This window comes from Malania oleifera, chromosome 3 (genome assembly GCF_029873635.1).
Source record: "Malania oleifera isolate guangnan ecotype guangnan chromosome 3, ASM2987363v1, whole genome shotgun sequence".
Taxonomy (NCBI): Eukaryota; Viridiplantae; Streptophyta; class Magnoliopsida; order Santalales; family Ximeniaceae; genus Malania; species Malania oleifera.
The window spans coordinates 119997199-120014636 of record NC_080419.1 but is presented as its reverse complement, the minus strand read 5'-3'; the positions used below and the strand labels follow the sequence as shown (position 1 = coordinate 120014636).

General features: G+C 36.6%; 1 protein-coding gene across 2 annotated transcripts; it reads right to left on the bottom strand.

Annotated features, from left to right (window-relative positions):
* Positions 1-4742: 4742 nt before the first annotated feature.
* On the bottom strand, positions 4743-6817 carry LOC131151136 (mitochondrial import inner membrane translocase subunit TIM17-2-like). Of its 2 annotated transcripts, none has more exons than XM_058102375.1 (2): positions 6433-6817; positions 4743-5643 (listed from the first exon to the last, which is right to left on the bottom strand). In XM_058102375.1, the coding sequence occupies exon 2, from the start codon at positions 5641-5643 to the stop codon at positions 4954-4956; it is 690 nt and encodes a 229-aa protein (XP_057958358.1). In that variant the 5' UTR covers positions 6433-6817; the 3' UTR covers positions 4743-4953. The 2 variants fall into 2 exon arrangements, with proteins under 2 accessions (XP_057958358.1, XP_057958359.1); XM_058102376.1 differs by having other exon boundaries at positions 6595-6817.
* Positions 6818-17438: the final 10621 nt, after the last annotated feature.

Genomic DNA, 17438 nt, shown 5'->3' with positions numbered 1-17438 from the left:
GTAATGTGAGTTAAATGGGGAGGAGAGATGGCTTTACATGTATTCTTCAGGGATTTATAACGGATATCAAATTACTTGTGTTATGACTTGTATGGTTGTCCTGTTAATTGAATAAAATAAGTAGTTCTATTTATCATCGAGTATGAATGTCTCTTGCCTTCATGATCCATTGTTATTTGTATTAATACTTTCAGGGCTATGAAAGGCTTTCGAAACTTATCTGGTGCTCATGTTTGCAGGCTTGAAAGCGTAAATTATTGGCAAACTTTGTCGAGGGAGAGCCTCGATGAGTGCCATGCGGCCCCTTAATTGATTCTTATTTGGGGATCCGTGACAGTTATTTGTATTAATACTTTCAGAGCTACGAAAGGCTTTCGAAACTTATCTGGTGCTCATGTTTGCAGGCTTGAAAGTGTAAATTATTGGCTGACTTTGTCGAGGGAGAGCCACGATGAGTGCCACGCGGCCCCTTAATTGAGTCTTATTTGGGGATCCGTGACAGTTGGTATCAGAGCACAGTATGTGTGAGCACCATGAGTGATAAAATGAGAACTTAAAAGTCTGCAAAGACAGAGTGCGTTGAAGTGCTTGAGGCAAGAGTGACAAAACTTGAAACCTTAGAGACAAAGTTCTTTGAACTCCAAAGGTTTGTGACGGAATTGACAAAAGAGAAAGGCGTGCCAATAGAGTTTGAGGCCTCCAGAGAAAACACTAGAGGAAACCTCTATGGTGTATCTGATCTTGAGAATAGAATTGTGGAACTTAAGAAATTCATTCCACGTATAAAATCCCTGGAGAAAAGACCAATAGAGCTTGAGATCTTCCAAAGGAGTATTGAGCAATTGTAAGCCTTGAGAATAGGCAGAAACACATTGAGGGCGTGATGTCATCCCTTACATCCCATGGGGGGAGAACCAACAGTGCTTGAGGCCTCCCTACAAAAGTTAACTAAAATTCTTTTTTATTTGCGTGCAAAGAATGTCAAAGAATCCATTGACACCCTGAAAGAGGAGTTCAAAAAGGTGGGCAAGCTCCGAAACATAACGAACCAGTTTCAGAACAACTTGCACGAGATGAGTACTATGTTAAATGCGATGGCACAGACATCTCTAAGGCCAATAACTGATACTAATAAGGGGTCTCGAATTAAGGTACCAAAACCTAAATATTTTGCAACTAATAAAATCCTTTTGAAATGGTGATAGGTTAACAACCAAAGCTCTCGCTCACTTTTGACGGCCTACGTGGTGGAAATCGGTCGAAAACCTACCAATTCACAAAGAAACCATGACAATTTGATGGAGGAGTGGTCGGAGGACTTCCACTAAACTACAAATAAAGGGTAATGGTTCACGCCAAGCGCCCAAGAGAGTAGGCAAGGTGCCACGTCAAGCACCCGAGAGGGCTAGGCAAGGTGTCACACCAAGCGCTAAAGGATAGGCAAGGTGAATATTGCACGCTCTGGCAAGTCAACATTGCAGAGAAAGGGTAATGGTTCACACCAAGCACCCAGGAAAGTAGGTAGGATGCCACGCCAAGCGCCTAGGAGGGGTAGGCAGGGCGTCACACCAAGCACTAAAAGGTAGGTAGGGTGAACGCTGCATGCTCTAACAAGTTAATCTTGAGGAGAAAGGGTAATGGTTTACACCAAGCGCCAAAAAGGGTTGCAGGGTGCCACACCAAACGCCCGAGAGGGCTAGGCAAGGTGTCACACCAAGCGCCAAAGGGTAGACAGGGTAAATGTTGTACGCTCTGCACCGAAGGGAAAGGGACGTTGAGAAGTCCCTTTTAGCCATGTAACTCGGGAAGGGATGGAAAAGGGGTGAACAAATGTATCTCGCCACAATGGTAATAGAGGAAGAAGTAGGCCAAGAGCTGGGGCCTACAACCATCCAAGTTCTATTGGATAAGTAGAAAGAGAAGTGAACTTTTGTACAGCAAAGCATCTAATTTTGTGATCATGTGATTGAGTAAGGTCATATCAAAAGGGATATGGAGAAAGTAAGTGTGATTCAAAAATGGAAGATCCCGACGACAGTGAAGGAGTTGCGTTCCTTTCTTGGGCTTGTCATCTATTATAGGAAGTTCATAGAGGGTTACTTGAGGAGAATTGCTCCTTTTACAAGACAAAGAAGGGTGAAGGGTGGAGCTAGACAAAGAAGTGTTAGGAAGCTTTTGATGACTTGAAGGATGCTATGATGAGAGACCCAATACTCCCCTTTCTGGAACCCTTTGAGATACAAGGTTTATACTTGTGGCTATAGACAAGGTTTTGAAATATGTTACATTTATACCCGCACCGAAATAGTGTTAGGCAGAGGAGACAGCATAACTGTTTTTCAAGAATGTTGTGAGGCATTAAGGCGTTCCCCAAGATATTGTCAACAACCAAGACTAGAGATTCACCGGCAACTTTTGCATAGAACTTTTTAGAATCCTTGGTTCGCAACTTGACATCTCTTCGAGCTATCATCCATAGATAGACGGGCAGATGAAGAGAATCCATGGACTACTAGAAGAGTACTTGTGTCATTTCGCCAATGTCAATTAGAAGAATTGGGTCAACTACTTGATATGGCTCAGTTCTGTTTCAATGCCCAAAAGAGTTCAACAACGAACAAGAGTCCTTCTCAGCTCGTTACAAGTCAGCAGCCACAGTTACCTCGCACAGTGGATGAGTCGTACAAAGGAAAGAGACCAAAGATGTAGAAGAGATCCTAGCAAACAAGCAGTCAACGACGAAGGTTACCAACAACAACAATTGGGAGAAGACAGAAAACATCTAACATGCTACACAGAATATTCAATATTTCATGAACTTCAAGACAACAACAATAGAACCCAAAGACTGAAGACTCCTTACAGCAAATTGACAAGGACAACAATAAAATGAGTTGGGGTGGATGTTAGGAGGTGATAATGTAATGTGGGTTAAATTAGGAGGGGAGATGGCTTCACATGTATTCTCCAGGGATTTGTAATGGGTATCAAATTACTTGTGTTATAACTTGTATGGTTGTCCTATTAATTGACTCTATTTATCATTGAGTATGAATGTCTCTTACCTTCATGATCCATTGTTGTCTGTATTAATACTTTCATGGTTACGAGTGACTTTCAAAACTTATCTGCTACTCATGTTTGCAGGCTTGAACGTTTAATTATTGGCTAACTCTGTCAAGGGAGAGCCTCAACGAGTGCCACGCGACTCCTTAATTGAGTCTTATTTGGGGGTTCGTGACACAGTGCATATTTAACTGTTAAAAAAATTAGATATCGCTAGTAAAAACCATAGTTTTGAAAACTAGACCAGCCGGTTCGACTAGAACCAGCCACATGTCCGGTCCGCGTGTTGGCTGAAAACCAAAAATGATGCAAACTGGCCAAGAACTAGCTAACCCGGTGCGAACTGGTTGGAACCAGTGCAACCCAGGTTTGATGCCGAGTCAACCGATTCATTTATTTTAATTTAAAAACTATTTGAAAAAAAAATACTTTTAAGTTAAAATGGTAAATGAGTTTTACCTAAAGGGTTTGTAAATCAAAATTCTAAAATTAAAAAAACAAATAAAAAATAAAACAAAGAAATAATTAACAAAACTTAAAATTAAATATATTATGAATTTATATGACATAATTCTTAGATATCTTCTATTTTTTATTATTTATAATTATGAATTTATATATAAATTTATCATGACATCATGCAGACATCATCGGTTCGACCACTGGTTTGACCACCAGTCCAACCAACTCGGTGGCCATTCCGAGTTGGCCACGGGTCCAGTTTTCAAAACCATTGGTAAAAACTAAAAACAAACAAATTGCAATAATACCACAAAGTGTACAAAAGTGTCACCAAAGTGCTTCGTGCATCCTTTTTGAATTATCATTGTACTTTTGAGACAAAATGTAAAAAGAGTTTCTAGCTCGCCAAAACAAGTGCTTCCAGAATTTTAAATACCTAAGTCAAGGAACCGAATGGTCCCCAACAATACAAACAAAGCAATAGTTTTTTTTTTTTTTAATAACAAACGAAGATGAATTCATCAGATTAGAAAGAATATGCAAAAAGGAGAATTAAAATATCCTGCTAATCAAAAGGTAAAAATAAAATAAAAACAATAAGATAAGAAACAGCAGTCAGACTAAGAAAGCTAACCAATGCCTTTAAAGCAACAAGAAGCAGCACACCAAAGGGGGGCCAAATAATGAACCTTTTCCCATCACAGAGGAATTCAGCTTTTTCTCCATAAATATACGAGTGTTTTGTTCCAGCCATAAAACCCACACAACAGAACTGCAAAGACAGCACATCTCCACAATGCACCTACATCCTTCCTTCTACCACAACCAGAAAATAAAATGATCAACAAATCCTCCACCGGATCAAGACAAACCCAACTTTCTCTCAAAAGACCAAAAAGCTTATTTGATATAATCCAAGCAAAGGAACACGGCAAAACATATGAGAATCTGTTTCTTAACTATCAACACATAATGAGCACAAACAGAGCAATTGTGCCACATATTAGTGAATAAAACAACTTGTTTTGGTAACTAATAATGCAATGTTTGAGCCAAATTTCATTGAAACTTCAAAAGTTTAACTGAAGTGATGTTAGCAACTTAGCACAATATAAGCAGCGGTAACCAATTCCCAGATAAAAAATAAAATAAATAATTGCAGGGATATAATGGCAAGTTCTTCCATCAAAAACAATAAATTGCTGAAAAATGAAAAAAAAGATGCTTAGCCGCTGATGATTTCTCTCATGATAATAAATACATAGGATTCAAAAACCATTATTATACAATGCTAACACTATGCTTGCCTGTTGCAAATTGTAAAAAGAGAAAAAGACTAAACACCAAAGGATGGGGTTCATATTTTGATAGCTCTAACATGAATTGGAAATCAATTACCCTCCTTACTGCAGCAAAAACTCCAATTCACTTGTACTCAAAAGTTGGAATCGGTGGCGAATCAAAGCTTTCCAAAACCTCTGTCTTGCTTCCTCCACCACTCTCTTGCTTCTTCTCACCACCAAACCATCCTCCAAACCATGAAGAGGATGAAGATGACGACGATGGCATTGATGATTCAGCTGTTGAGGTCACAGGCAGCGGCCTAGGAGCCGGTTGGGCCCCTCCCGGCATCTGAAATCCAGGTCCAACCACAGCTCCAGGGGTAGGCTCTTCGATCATGATAGGCATGTTCTGAGGCGCACTGAGGACCTTATTAAGCATGATTCCAGCACCTTCAATTAGAGCAAGCAAGACACCACCAAAGACGGCAGATCGGGAGGCAGCACCGAGGCCTTGGCGCATCTGAAGGAAACCACCAGTGGCAGCACCAGCAATGATTGAGTTCCAAGGATCTTCCTTCTGTCGGACATAGACCATTGTGCAGTCAAAGGCCGAGAAGAGTCCTCCCCACACAGCGAAGCTCCCGCCCACTCGTGGAGCATTCATCCGAACGGCTTGAGTGCCTCCAAGCAGTCGCTCACCCTTCGGTGAGTTGTACACGCCTTTAAGGAAGTGGAAGGCCGATCCGCCAACGGCTCCCATCCCAAAAGCACCGCCAATGTCGTCAAGTATACGATCAGGGCACGGTTCCCGAGATGTTTCTGGCGTTCCCATCTGCAGAATAGAGAGGGTTAGGACTTGTTTGAGAGAGTGTGAATACTAAGAGCAAACAAAGCAAGTGAACACATATGCCCCAGAGGAGTTTCATAGATTTTCTTGCATTGACATATTCAAAGTCTGCTTTTCAATCATGCAAAAAATTTCATATGACAGATTCAAGGGGATATGACATATTTTGAAAATTTATTATGCCCATAAAACATTTCCGTGCATGCATTTTGTTTGATAATACAGATTCTCATCATCAACAATAGCATTTCATGCTGCAAAAATCAGAACATGTCAAATCTATTGCTGGAAAGTCTGAAAACATGTCTCTGTGAGTGAGGCTCTTGCACACAAGAAGGATGAAAATTAAAACACCAAATCTTTTGAGAGTTGGGAATCAATAGTGAACTAGCAGCCCAATGAATTCTTGGGTTCATCAGTTGAACTGATCATACCAGTCCGGTGACCAACCGGGTGATAACAGCATGACATCATAAATGTATTATTTCAAATATGTAAAAAATAAGAAAAAAAATATTTAAAAAATTACGACTAATATGTGTGCGTGAGTAACCACTTGAAGTAATTCGTTTAGATATTTTAAATTTTGGACAAAGTACGTAGCCCCTGGTAGCTAGCAATTTGAATCCAATAATAAACACACAAACTGAAACTCACCGTGATAGTGAGATAAATATAATCTTAATATAAGCAACAGGCCAACAATATATTTTATGCATCTATATATATAGAGAATACTGATTATTGAGCAACCACAAGATGATGAATAGTTACAGAATCAAGATTAAAAGGATCACGGGGAAGAAGCCCCTGCAGATCCGACGTTCAAGTACACTTGGTGATGCCCCAGCTTCGGACGCTAACTCGATCCGCTATAGCAGCAGCACTACCTCAGTGCGTGATCGATGTTCTATGTCCATCACTCAAAAAGCCCACCTTAATTTTATCACAATTGTGAGAAGAAGAAGAGGAAGAAGACGCCCGTTCCTAGAAGCTACTATGGCGGTCGGCGGGGATGCGGTAAGACGACACCTTGCGTCGAAGATGCAGCTCGATCGCCAGAGATCCTCCTCCAATCGAAGGACAGAAACCCTAGCGCTGCTAACTTCTCCGGAAAACTTAGAGAAACTAGGGCCGCTGACAATGCTAGGGATTCAGTCAGTCACGTACTAATGCTCCGGTTCGGGCCGGTTCACCTGGGTCGCCGGTTCTGTCCGGTTGTTACGGGGTTATTGTTTAATTAAATAAAATCATTAGCCTCAAAGCATTTTTTAAAGTGCTTATAGCACTCATCCCTATTAATACTTTTACAAAAAAAAAAAAAGTGAAGTTTTGTTTGTATTACAACAAACACTTATTATAAAAAAAAAAGTATTATTTCAAAATTACTTTTTTAAGAACTATTTAAGTGAATTTTGAGAAGTACCTTTTTGGCTACTTATGGGTGTCATTGTTCATAAGTACAGTCATTTTTATAAATTTAAGAAATTTTACTGGTTATTTTATAATTTAAAAAATATATTAAAATATGTTCATATACTATTTTACTATGCATTATAATATATTAATTATTAATAAAACATAATTCAATTATGGATTGAATAAGTAGAATCATTATTAATTTAAATTAATATTAAAAATTAAAAATACTAATTGAATTAATGATATTTTTTAACATTAATTAATATGATAATCATGTGTCATAAATATAAATTAAGAAAAAGATTGTTGACTTTTTTAGTCATATCCCGTTTTGATAATAACAAATCACAGCATCTCATTTGTGCATTGAGTGAATGAACATGTAGAGACCTGAACCCGGAAAAATAAGGAAAATTAAATAAGAAAGGAAAATTTCAAAAGTAGAACAACAGGCTTCGTCGACGAGGTCCAGGTTCTTGTCGACGAAGGCCCTTATGTGGTTCGTCACCGAAATTCAAAGTCTCGTCGACGAAGAGATCTAAAATGGCTGAAAATATCAGGTTTAGGGTTCGTCGACGAACGACCCTCTATAGCTCATCGACGAAGGCACCACTTCGTCGACAAATTTGACCGGGTCAAGGGGGCTATAAATAGGTTTTTGTTTGCTTCTTTATTAAGAAAACAAAATCTCTCTCTCTCTCTCTCTCTCTCTCTCTAGAAACTGCGCCCACACTCTCTCTCTCTCTCTTTGATCTTTCGCCGATCGTTGCCCATTTTGAGAATCAAAAGTTACCACGAGGATCAGGGGGTGAAGATCTACAAGTCTAGCGGAGTGGATTCTTGAACTAGGGAAAAAGCTAGGGTTCGATTTTCGAGTTTTCGGATCATTTCGGTTTCTATTTGAAAAAACATGTAAGGGGATTATGTTAAGTCGGTTTTTTAATGAAATTGAACCATTTGAAATGTTTATGGAGTAAGTATATTTATGTTTTCAGTTGAAGTTTCTAAAACCAACTGTTCAAAGGATCTGTTATCAAACTTAGGATATACGTTATGGTATTTTCAGTATAAACGAACGGTGGGAAGCTCGATTTTATGTTTTAAATTGTATGTGTTATGTTTTCTTGGTTGCCTACGGGTTATATTCAAAGTATAGGAAATTGTGTAGCAGGCGAATGATATGTATGTACTATTTTATAACCGAAATGATGAAAGTTTGGGAAATACTGGAATTGTTTGTGAAAAACACAGGAAGATATGTATGATGGCCGTGAGGGCTGAGTTTTATATGTATGATGGCCTCGAGGGCCGAGTTTTATATGACGGCTGAGGGCTGGACGTTTTAAATGACAAGTTTTATATGAAATGAATATGAAATATGTTTTTACTACTTAAATTACATGATAAGTTTTAGGAACCCTGAGGACCATTATGTTATGAACATAGTACCATTGCTAGAGATAATGTATGTGGCCATGTGCACCCACACTATACTGCGAGAGTGGTGTGGGTGGTTTCAGCCGATTAGCCTCGGTAGAGGGTGTACCTTACCTGGAAGCCTAGACTTTTAGGACATGGTAGGGCAATCGGAGCACACAAGCAAGTTTTGGATGCCTGCATAGTCGGAGTTAGATGCAGATGTATGTTGACTTTGTCTGGGTTGATCACCCCAGGCTTAGTCCAGCCTTAAGGCAGCTATTTTCGGTTATATGAAGAATGGACGTTTTTTCTGTAAACACTAATGCATGATGCCTACACACTGATATTAACTTGATCACCCTTACTGAGAAGTGTCTCACCCTAATATACAAAACATCTTTTCAGGAAATAATGGATATCAAGTTTAGCAGAATCAGGGGGGTGGAAACTAGTATTGTTTCTTTTTTAAAGTGTATTCAAGAACCCATATGTATATACATTATGTTGTAAGTCTCTGGACTTGTATAATGGTCATATGGATCGAACTGATTGCCCTTTTTGGGTTGGATTGTAATATGGATGTTTGGGAACTTATATGTATGAAAGGACTTAAAACTCTGGTAATGTATGTTTGGTGAATGTTTCATTACTTTTATTGCATCTATGTTTAATGATCATGGTATCAAGTACACAGACGCCACTAGCACCCCAGGCCCACGAGGGGTATGGGGCATCAAGGAACATGATTAAGTTTCAGAAAATACAAATGGTTGATGCAAAATGGAAGCCATGAAATGCTTAAACAAGCACATCTCTTGGCACATTTCATGGGAGTCTAAAGAGCAAAGTTTGAAGACTTGTATTTTTCAGCTGTAATGTATTTAAGTTTCAATTGTACATGCATGACCCTTTGATTTGATGTGAAGCTCTTATATGACCTCAGACTGGCCTTAGACACCCTATATTTCATGGAAAATCATTTTACAAATGTGTAAAAAATTATTTCAAGTGTAAAAATCATTTTTAGAATGAAAAACTCCAAAACAAGATTTTCAAAATCCCCTTCATGTTTCGGCCATCGCATTAATGAACAATTTTCTCAATTAATTAGTTCTCATCCTAAAATATGTGTTGAAGAGTGTCAAGCTGAGATCTGAGCCGTCAAATGCAACTGAGATCAAACGGCTACAAGTCAATTTGTCATTAAGGGCAACTCTTTAATTTTTCATTCACTTGTATTTTATTATTTAATCTCCAGCGTAGGTTCTAGAGTTTCATCAGTCACATAAAAACAGATTGTGATTATTCTTGGGGGAGGGGGGGGGGAGTTCGGGAGAGTCAGAAAAGGAAAGAAAAGAGAGACGCTGAGAGCTCTTGGTGAAGAGAATGAGGGTTAGGGCTTCTTGGGTTTTCTTGGGCTGATTCTTGGAGGAGATCAGAGAGTCTCGCAGATTGATTCAAGGTGAGGTTCCTGCCGTGGATGTAGGCCTTTAAGGCTGAACCATGTAAATCTCTTATGTTGTTTCTCGTGGTTGATCTTTGATATATTTATTTTGCGGTATTCTGTTGCTGTTTTGTTCAAATCGTGATTGTTCGGTGGAGAAAAATATTTCCTGATTAGGCTTGGGCATAAATAAGCAGGTTTAGGTTTTGTGTGTGTGGTTACTGTTCTGAATATCTTATTTTAAGAACTCTGAAATCAGGTTTCCCATAACAAGTGGTGTAACGCCCCCACCCTCTACGTCGGCCCGGAGTGCTACTAATCCATTCATTTACCTACTAACCGATATTCTAATATCACTCATGCAGCAAAAAACATAAATATAATCTTCCAAAAAACAAAATACCAGAGTTTTCTACTCCTATATATACACCATAATAAACCATGCATCCACCTGTATTCACATATATACATATCTCCAAAACATAATCTACACTCTCAGTCTTCACAACCACCCATTTCTCAGAAGACATAAAACATAAAACATAAAATATAAAATATATACATCCCAAAATATCATCAAAATTATACCTTTTTTTCTCAAAAATGCTATAACAACTCAAGCTCTCTAAGCTCAATCTCATGGAGGTCTTGAAAAAGACAAATTCATATTCAGGTGAGACACATCTCAGTAAGGGAAGAAACAATATATTAAAATAGCATGTAGATAACATGAAGTTTGTAAATAACTTATTATTCATCATTTGCAAATCATTAACATAATTTCTGAAATCATTCTCGGAACCTAATCAATCACATGCAAAAGATTTAACCCATGAGATTACCAAAGGATATGGAGGATTACCCGTCCATACAAGTAGTACCCCTCTGCTCTGATACATTTGGCAACCGGAAGGTCACTACTGAAGTATATTAGGATACTCACCTTACTTAGTAAGCCCTCTAGTGTTAGATTGATCTCGTACTCACACAGTTCAAACAAAGGTTTACCAATGAAGGCCCCAAGGATAGGGAAATCTACCCGCCCATACAAGTAGGTTCCCTCTGCCCTAATGCATTATGCAGTCTACTGCTACATCTGATACTACTAGCGTACTCGCCTTTCTCAGTAAGTCCTCGAGCGAAGAGTATGCCCTGCCCCAGTTGTAACATATTCTATTAGCATAAATATTTCTAATATTATAATACATTATTCTTTCTATCATTATTTAACCATTCACATCTGTTCATGTTCATAACTTTAACATTTCATTTCATTTCACTTTAAATGACTATTTCTCATTTACATCGTTCACATTTTACATTTCATTCCATTGTCATTTCATTGTTATTTCATTCACTCATACTACAGCTGCTCTTTAGTCATCATCAGTTAGTCTATATAGAAATGCACTAGAATCTTCTGCCAACACAACTCTTTTTAGCTGTCATCAGTTAGTCCACATAAAAATCTATTAGAATCTACTAACACGACTCTTTTTAGCTGTCTTACATTTACATGGTTGCATTAACATACACAAATAACATAATTCATATCATATTTCACTCTCAATGCATTACTTACTTAACCTGCATCTCATACATTTAACATATATTTGCACAGAACTTACATTTACTCATGTCACACAATTTAGCAATAAAATTCATGCATATTCCTTGTAAAATAAGGCAACTCACATTTAGCATTTGAATACTGAAAATATAATTTCCATTTCTTACATAATTTTTCAGAAAATATCTTTCACTTTCATCAGTCCATTTTCACATATACATAACTAAATAAGCAGTCCTAGGCTCAGAAAACATAATTTACATGGTTGACATATTAAAACCTATACCAAAACATATGCATAAGTATAACATAATTCATTATCTTTTATTTCATAAAACCTGATTTAATATATAATTTCCCTTTACTTGACTTCCTGAACTACGCCAACAAGATCCTGAAAAATGCCCGTGGCACTCACCCGAATCCTAAATAAAAAATCCTAGTTCCATTAAATTAACCCTAAATAAAATACTATTTTAATATTTCTCATACCCTTAAATTCTAAATAATTAATTATACTATCAAATATAACCAATTTACTTAATTCCTCAAATCTCACTCTCACTTTGGAGTGGGGTTTATGTGATGACCCAAAAATATATATATATGATTAAAGTACAATAATAATAAAATAATAAAAATAGTCATTAAGTTAATATCAATACAGAAGTGTTTTTCTGTAGGATCCTTGATTCCATGTTTGATGCCTAAGAAAGACCTTGTCTTAGCGAGTGCTCAGAGACCATTGCGGCTCAGTCGCTCCCTGGAGGTCGGCCTGGTCAAAATGGAATTTCATAGGATAAACAGGATAGATACTGTTTGTATACGTAAATAAGTATATATACATAAAATAGTGTTTTGACAGACATAATTTGTAGAAATACATAATAAGATGATAATAATATAGGTATCATATGTGGGGCCCACAAGACTATGTGGGGTCCACATGAGTCCCGGAGCCACAAGACACTGTTTATATACGTAAATGAGTACATAAAATAATGTTTTAACTGATATAATTTGAAGAAATATATGATAAAATAATAATAATATAGGTATCCTATGCGGGGCCCACAAGACTGTGTGGGGCCCACATGAGTCCCGAAACCGTATGAAGGTTTTCACAAGTCTCAAAATTATGCAGGATGCATAAAATCGTATAAGAGTTATTGGAATTACGCACGATCCATTTGGGTCTCGAAATTTTGTGGGGCCCACAAGACTACATGAGGCCCACAAGACCATGTGGGGCCCACATGAGTTTTTAAAATTTAAATTTAATTCTTGTTCAAAAATAAAATAAAATAAAATAAATACTAAATATAGTTTAAAATTAATAACAATGATAATAATAATGATTAATAAAAATAATAAAATAATAAAATAATTAGTTAGGTAATGGATTAATTAATAAGGTAAGTAATTAATTAAAAATTTATTTAGTGAGAATGGTGGCAAGCACTCCCAAATGGCCTCCACTCAAGTTTAAAATTAATAACAATGATAATAATAATGATAATAATGATTAAGAAAAATAATAAAATAATAAAATAATTAGTTAGGTAATGGATTAATTAATTAGGAAAGTAATTAATTAAAAATTTATTTAGTGGGAATGGTGGCAAGCACTCCCAAATAGCCTCCACTCAACCCATACCTTGCCCATCCTTTGCCCATTCTTTAATTTTTAAAATTATAATTTCACCCATCTCCCCACACTTTTACAAATTCCATTTCTTCCCCAAAATTTTCCTATAAATAGGGAGCTCTCAACCTTCATTTTTCACAACAATTTTCCAAGGAAGAGAAGGATTAGTGAGTAAAAGAATTTGTGGTGGAGAGAGAATTTTTGAATAAATTCTCAATCACCCACTTTTTCCGATCTCATTTCTTAAAGATAATTATTGTGTTCGTAGCACACGGTAAAAGAAGAAGGTAAGTAAATTTTGATTATGTTAGTATTTTTATTCAAAATTTATACCCGAGTTTATTGGTAAGTAAATTTTGATTATGTTAGTTTCTTTTTATTTTAAATTCATACCCGAGCTTATTTTGTACGTAAATTTTAATTATGTTACTTAGTTCCACAAAATTTCCATGAGTTTATTTTTACGCATATTTAATTATACCAGTTCTATCTTTAATATACTTGCATCTATTTTTGGGTTAAGAAATGTTCCAATCCTTTCGGGTAAATTTTCAGCATTTCTTTCTATTCAAAAATAAAATTATATATATCTTTAACACAAAAATTGTGTGGCATGAGTTTATTTCTACGTTACATTTTTTATGTAAATATGAGTAAAGATGAGATTTTCACGATATTATTTTAAATTGCATAAATGATAATAAGATGATTTTCAAACCCCTTATGGCAACGAAAGTTCAAAGTTACAGATGCTCGGTACCGCAGCTTAAAGTTTATACGGATCAGAGTGCACCCACACTGTTTACAGAGTGGTTATTTATGTTAGTGGATTTCTCCTGAGTGCACACCTGGTTTAAGTCTAGGACTTAATAAGGAAAATCTCACTTAAAGTTTACGTACGTTGATTTAGTTTGGTCGGCCAGCCAGCTAAGTCCAGTCTTCGGACCGCACAACCCAGTCATGGGGGTAAACATGACTTACGGCAAACAGGCCTAAGGGTGGTTTTTACAATATATGTTTATACATATTTAATTACGTGTACAAAGTTACTGATAATTTGAAGGAAAAGTGTAAGTTTACGTGAAAAGGATCATTTTGGTGCTTATATGACGATCTAAGGAAAACGTATAAGGAAAAGTATATGTATGTTTATCATTAAATATTTTTACAGTTTTAAAGTTAAAAGTTTAATAGCAGTTATAGTATATGATTTAAAAATTTACTGTTGAAATTGATGACAAAAGTTTTATGCAGAAATTGTTAAATTTATGTTTATTCTAAAAGAAATCTTGAAGTTATAGTATTCATTATTGTTTTACAAAATTCTTTAAAAACTCATTTTGGCCACACACTAATAATAATCTTATTTACTTACTGAGCGTCGTCTCATCCCAATCATATTTTATTTCAGATAACTCTGAAGGACATGTCGGGAATCAGGCTTAGCAAACATGCGGGTGGGGATTAGAAAAATAAAGATTGATTAAAAATATTAGTATGGTTTCAGATATTTATGTTTGTGTAATTTTCCTTCTTTTGAAATAAATGATTGTAATATGGAATATTAGTGCTCTGGTTTAATAAAAATTGAGTTTATTTTGCTTCCGCTGTAAATCAGTAGTAAAAAGTTAATATCCCAGGCCCCTCGGGGTCGGGGTGTTACAGTTTAGGAAACCCAAATTGAAAATTTACTCTAACCAAAATGATGATGATTGCGACTAGAACCTCGTGGTGGTGCTCAATCGTCGATTTGTCTGAAGATCTAAGGAAAAATTAAGTAAATTAGAAAAAGTTACTTTACCCCAAGAATGGTACCTACGCCGCTCTCACGAAAAATTCGCTCCAGAAGAAATGTCAGTGGTAGAGCCAGGAATCCAACGGTACCTTCTGTTTTCTGATCGGCGCTCGTTAGGCAGATGAAATCGAGGAGAGAGAGGAGGAGGACGAAGGAGGCGATGAGAAGTGAGGAAGGCTGAGAGAGGCGCAGGAATGAAGAATTCAATTTGAAATTTGATTCTAGATGGCTTCCCAACGATTCATTAAGTAACTATATATATATATATATATATATATATATATATATATCTTATTTCAATATGTTTTTTTTCCTTATCATACTATTCATTTTACTTGTTAATTTAATTAATTAATTTAATAATATTTAATTAATTAATTGATTAATAATTTTAATTAAATTTTTTTTTTGTTATTACAAGTGGTATCAGAGCCTAGTTTGTGATGGCGACTAGCAAGTTTGAGTTGGAAAAATTAATCAATAAAAATGATTTTGGTTAATGGAAGATCAAGATGCGGGTCATCTTGGTACGATAGAGGCTTGAGGAGGCCTTTCTTAGAGACAAGAAGGAGGCTTCCACTTCATAAGATAGGAAACCAAGTTTACCCTCCACCGACAAAGTGAAGCCTGAAATCCTCCAGAAGGCATATAGTACCATTATCTTGTCCCTAGGAGACAAAGTACTTAAGGAAGTTGTCAATGTGGATACGACAGTTGTAGTCTAGCTAAAACTAGAAATTTGTACATGACAAAGTCTCTAGCAAACAGACTCCACAAGAAGACCAGAATCTATACCTTTAAAATGAACCCTAGAACATCTATTGATGAACATTTAGATGAGTTTAATAAAATTCTTTCGTATCTTTCTAATATTGATATTAGTATAGATGAAGAAGACCAGGCAACTTTTTTTATTGTGTTCTCTTGACTTTACATGTGATAATCTTAAAGAAACTGTGATGTATGGGAGAGAGAGCCAAACTTTAGAAGAAGTGCAAGCTGTTTTGCACTCTAAGGAATTGTACCAAGTCTGAGTCCAAAACAGAGTCAGGGGAAGGGTTAAATATGAGAGGCAGGTCTAAAAAGAGGGACAAGAGAGGAAAAGGTAGGAGTTCTAGATCAAAGTCTAAGAGCAAAGCATTAAAGTGTTTTGCCTGTCACAAGAAATGGCACTTTAAGAGGGACTGCCCTAAAAGGAAACAAGCTGCCAATGCCACCACCTTTGAACCAAAGGGTAAAGTAGCTGTAGTTTTAGATGGATATGATAGTACTGAAGTGTTGAACATCTATGAGATAGATTTTAGAAAAGAATGGATATTAGATTCAGGATGTTCCTTCCATATGTGTCCATTGAAAAACTGGTTTGAATCCTTTACATGTCTAGAAGGGGGTTATGTTATCCTAGGTAACAATAAGTCCTGTAAAATACAGGGTATTGGGACAGTGAGGCTTCTAATGCATAATGGGATTGAAAGAGTGCTAAAAGATGTTAGGTATATACTTGAGCTAAAGAGAAACTTAATTTCTCTTAGTAGCTTAGATAAAATAAGGTACACGTTTAAGTCAGAAGGAGGTAGCCTAAGAGTATGTAGAGGATCACTTGTGGTGATGAAAGGGGTGCTAAAGAATGGGATGTACACTTTGGTAGTAAAGACAGCGATATGTGAGGCTTCACCTATCAATCATAGGGTAGAAGATTAGGTTTCCTTGTGGCACAAGAGGCTAGGACATGTTAGGCAACAAGGCCTAAAAGAGCTGGAGAAACAAAGGATGCTTGGGGATAGGAAACTTGAGGAATTGTCATTCTGTGAGGAGTGTGTCTTGGGTAAGTCTACTAGGGTTAGTTTTAAGAAGTCCACTCACACCACAAAATAGGCTTTTGATTACATACATTCAGACTTGTGGGGGCCAGCTAAGGTTAGTTCTCATGGTGGTTCTATGTATTTTCTATCAATAATAGATGACTTTTCTAAGAAAGTATGGGTTTATGTTTTAAAACATAAAAGTGATACTTTTGAGAAGTTTAAAGAATGGAAAACCTTAGTTGAAACTCAGGTTGGCAGGAAAGTCAAAACATTGAGAACAAATAATGGATTAGAATACTTGTCAAATGAATTTTCTGAATTTTGTAAAGCTGAGGGCATTGCTAGACATAGGACTGTTAGGGAAACTCTCCAATAGATTGGATTATCTTAAAGGATGAATAGGACGATTCTTGAAAGGGTAAGATGTATGTTAGCCACTTCAGGTCTGCCTAGGACATTTGGGCAAAGGTTGTGGCCATTGCTGTATATCTTATTAATAGGTGTCCCTCCATAGCTCTCAACTTTAAAACCCCTCAAGAAATACGGTCTAGTAAGCCAGCTAATTATCAGGGATTAAAAGTGTTTGAGTGCATAGCCTATGCCCACATTAGAACTAATAAATTAGAGCCTAGGGCTATTAAATGCATTTTTGTGGGATACCCAGAGGGGTTATGTTG

Bases quoted from the DNA above. Each gene is read 5' to 3' on its own strand.
- LOC131151136 (XM_058102375.1), bottom strand. From the start codon at position 5,643: ATGGGAACGCCAGAAACATCTCGGGAACCGTGCCCTGATCGTATACTT.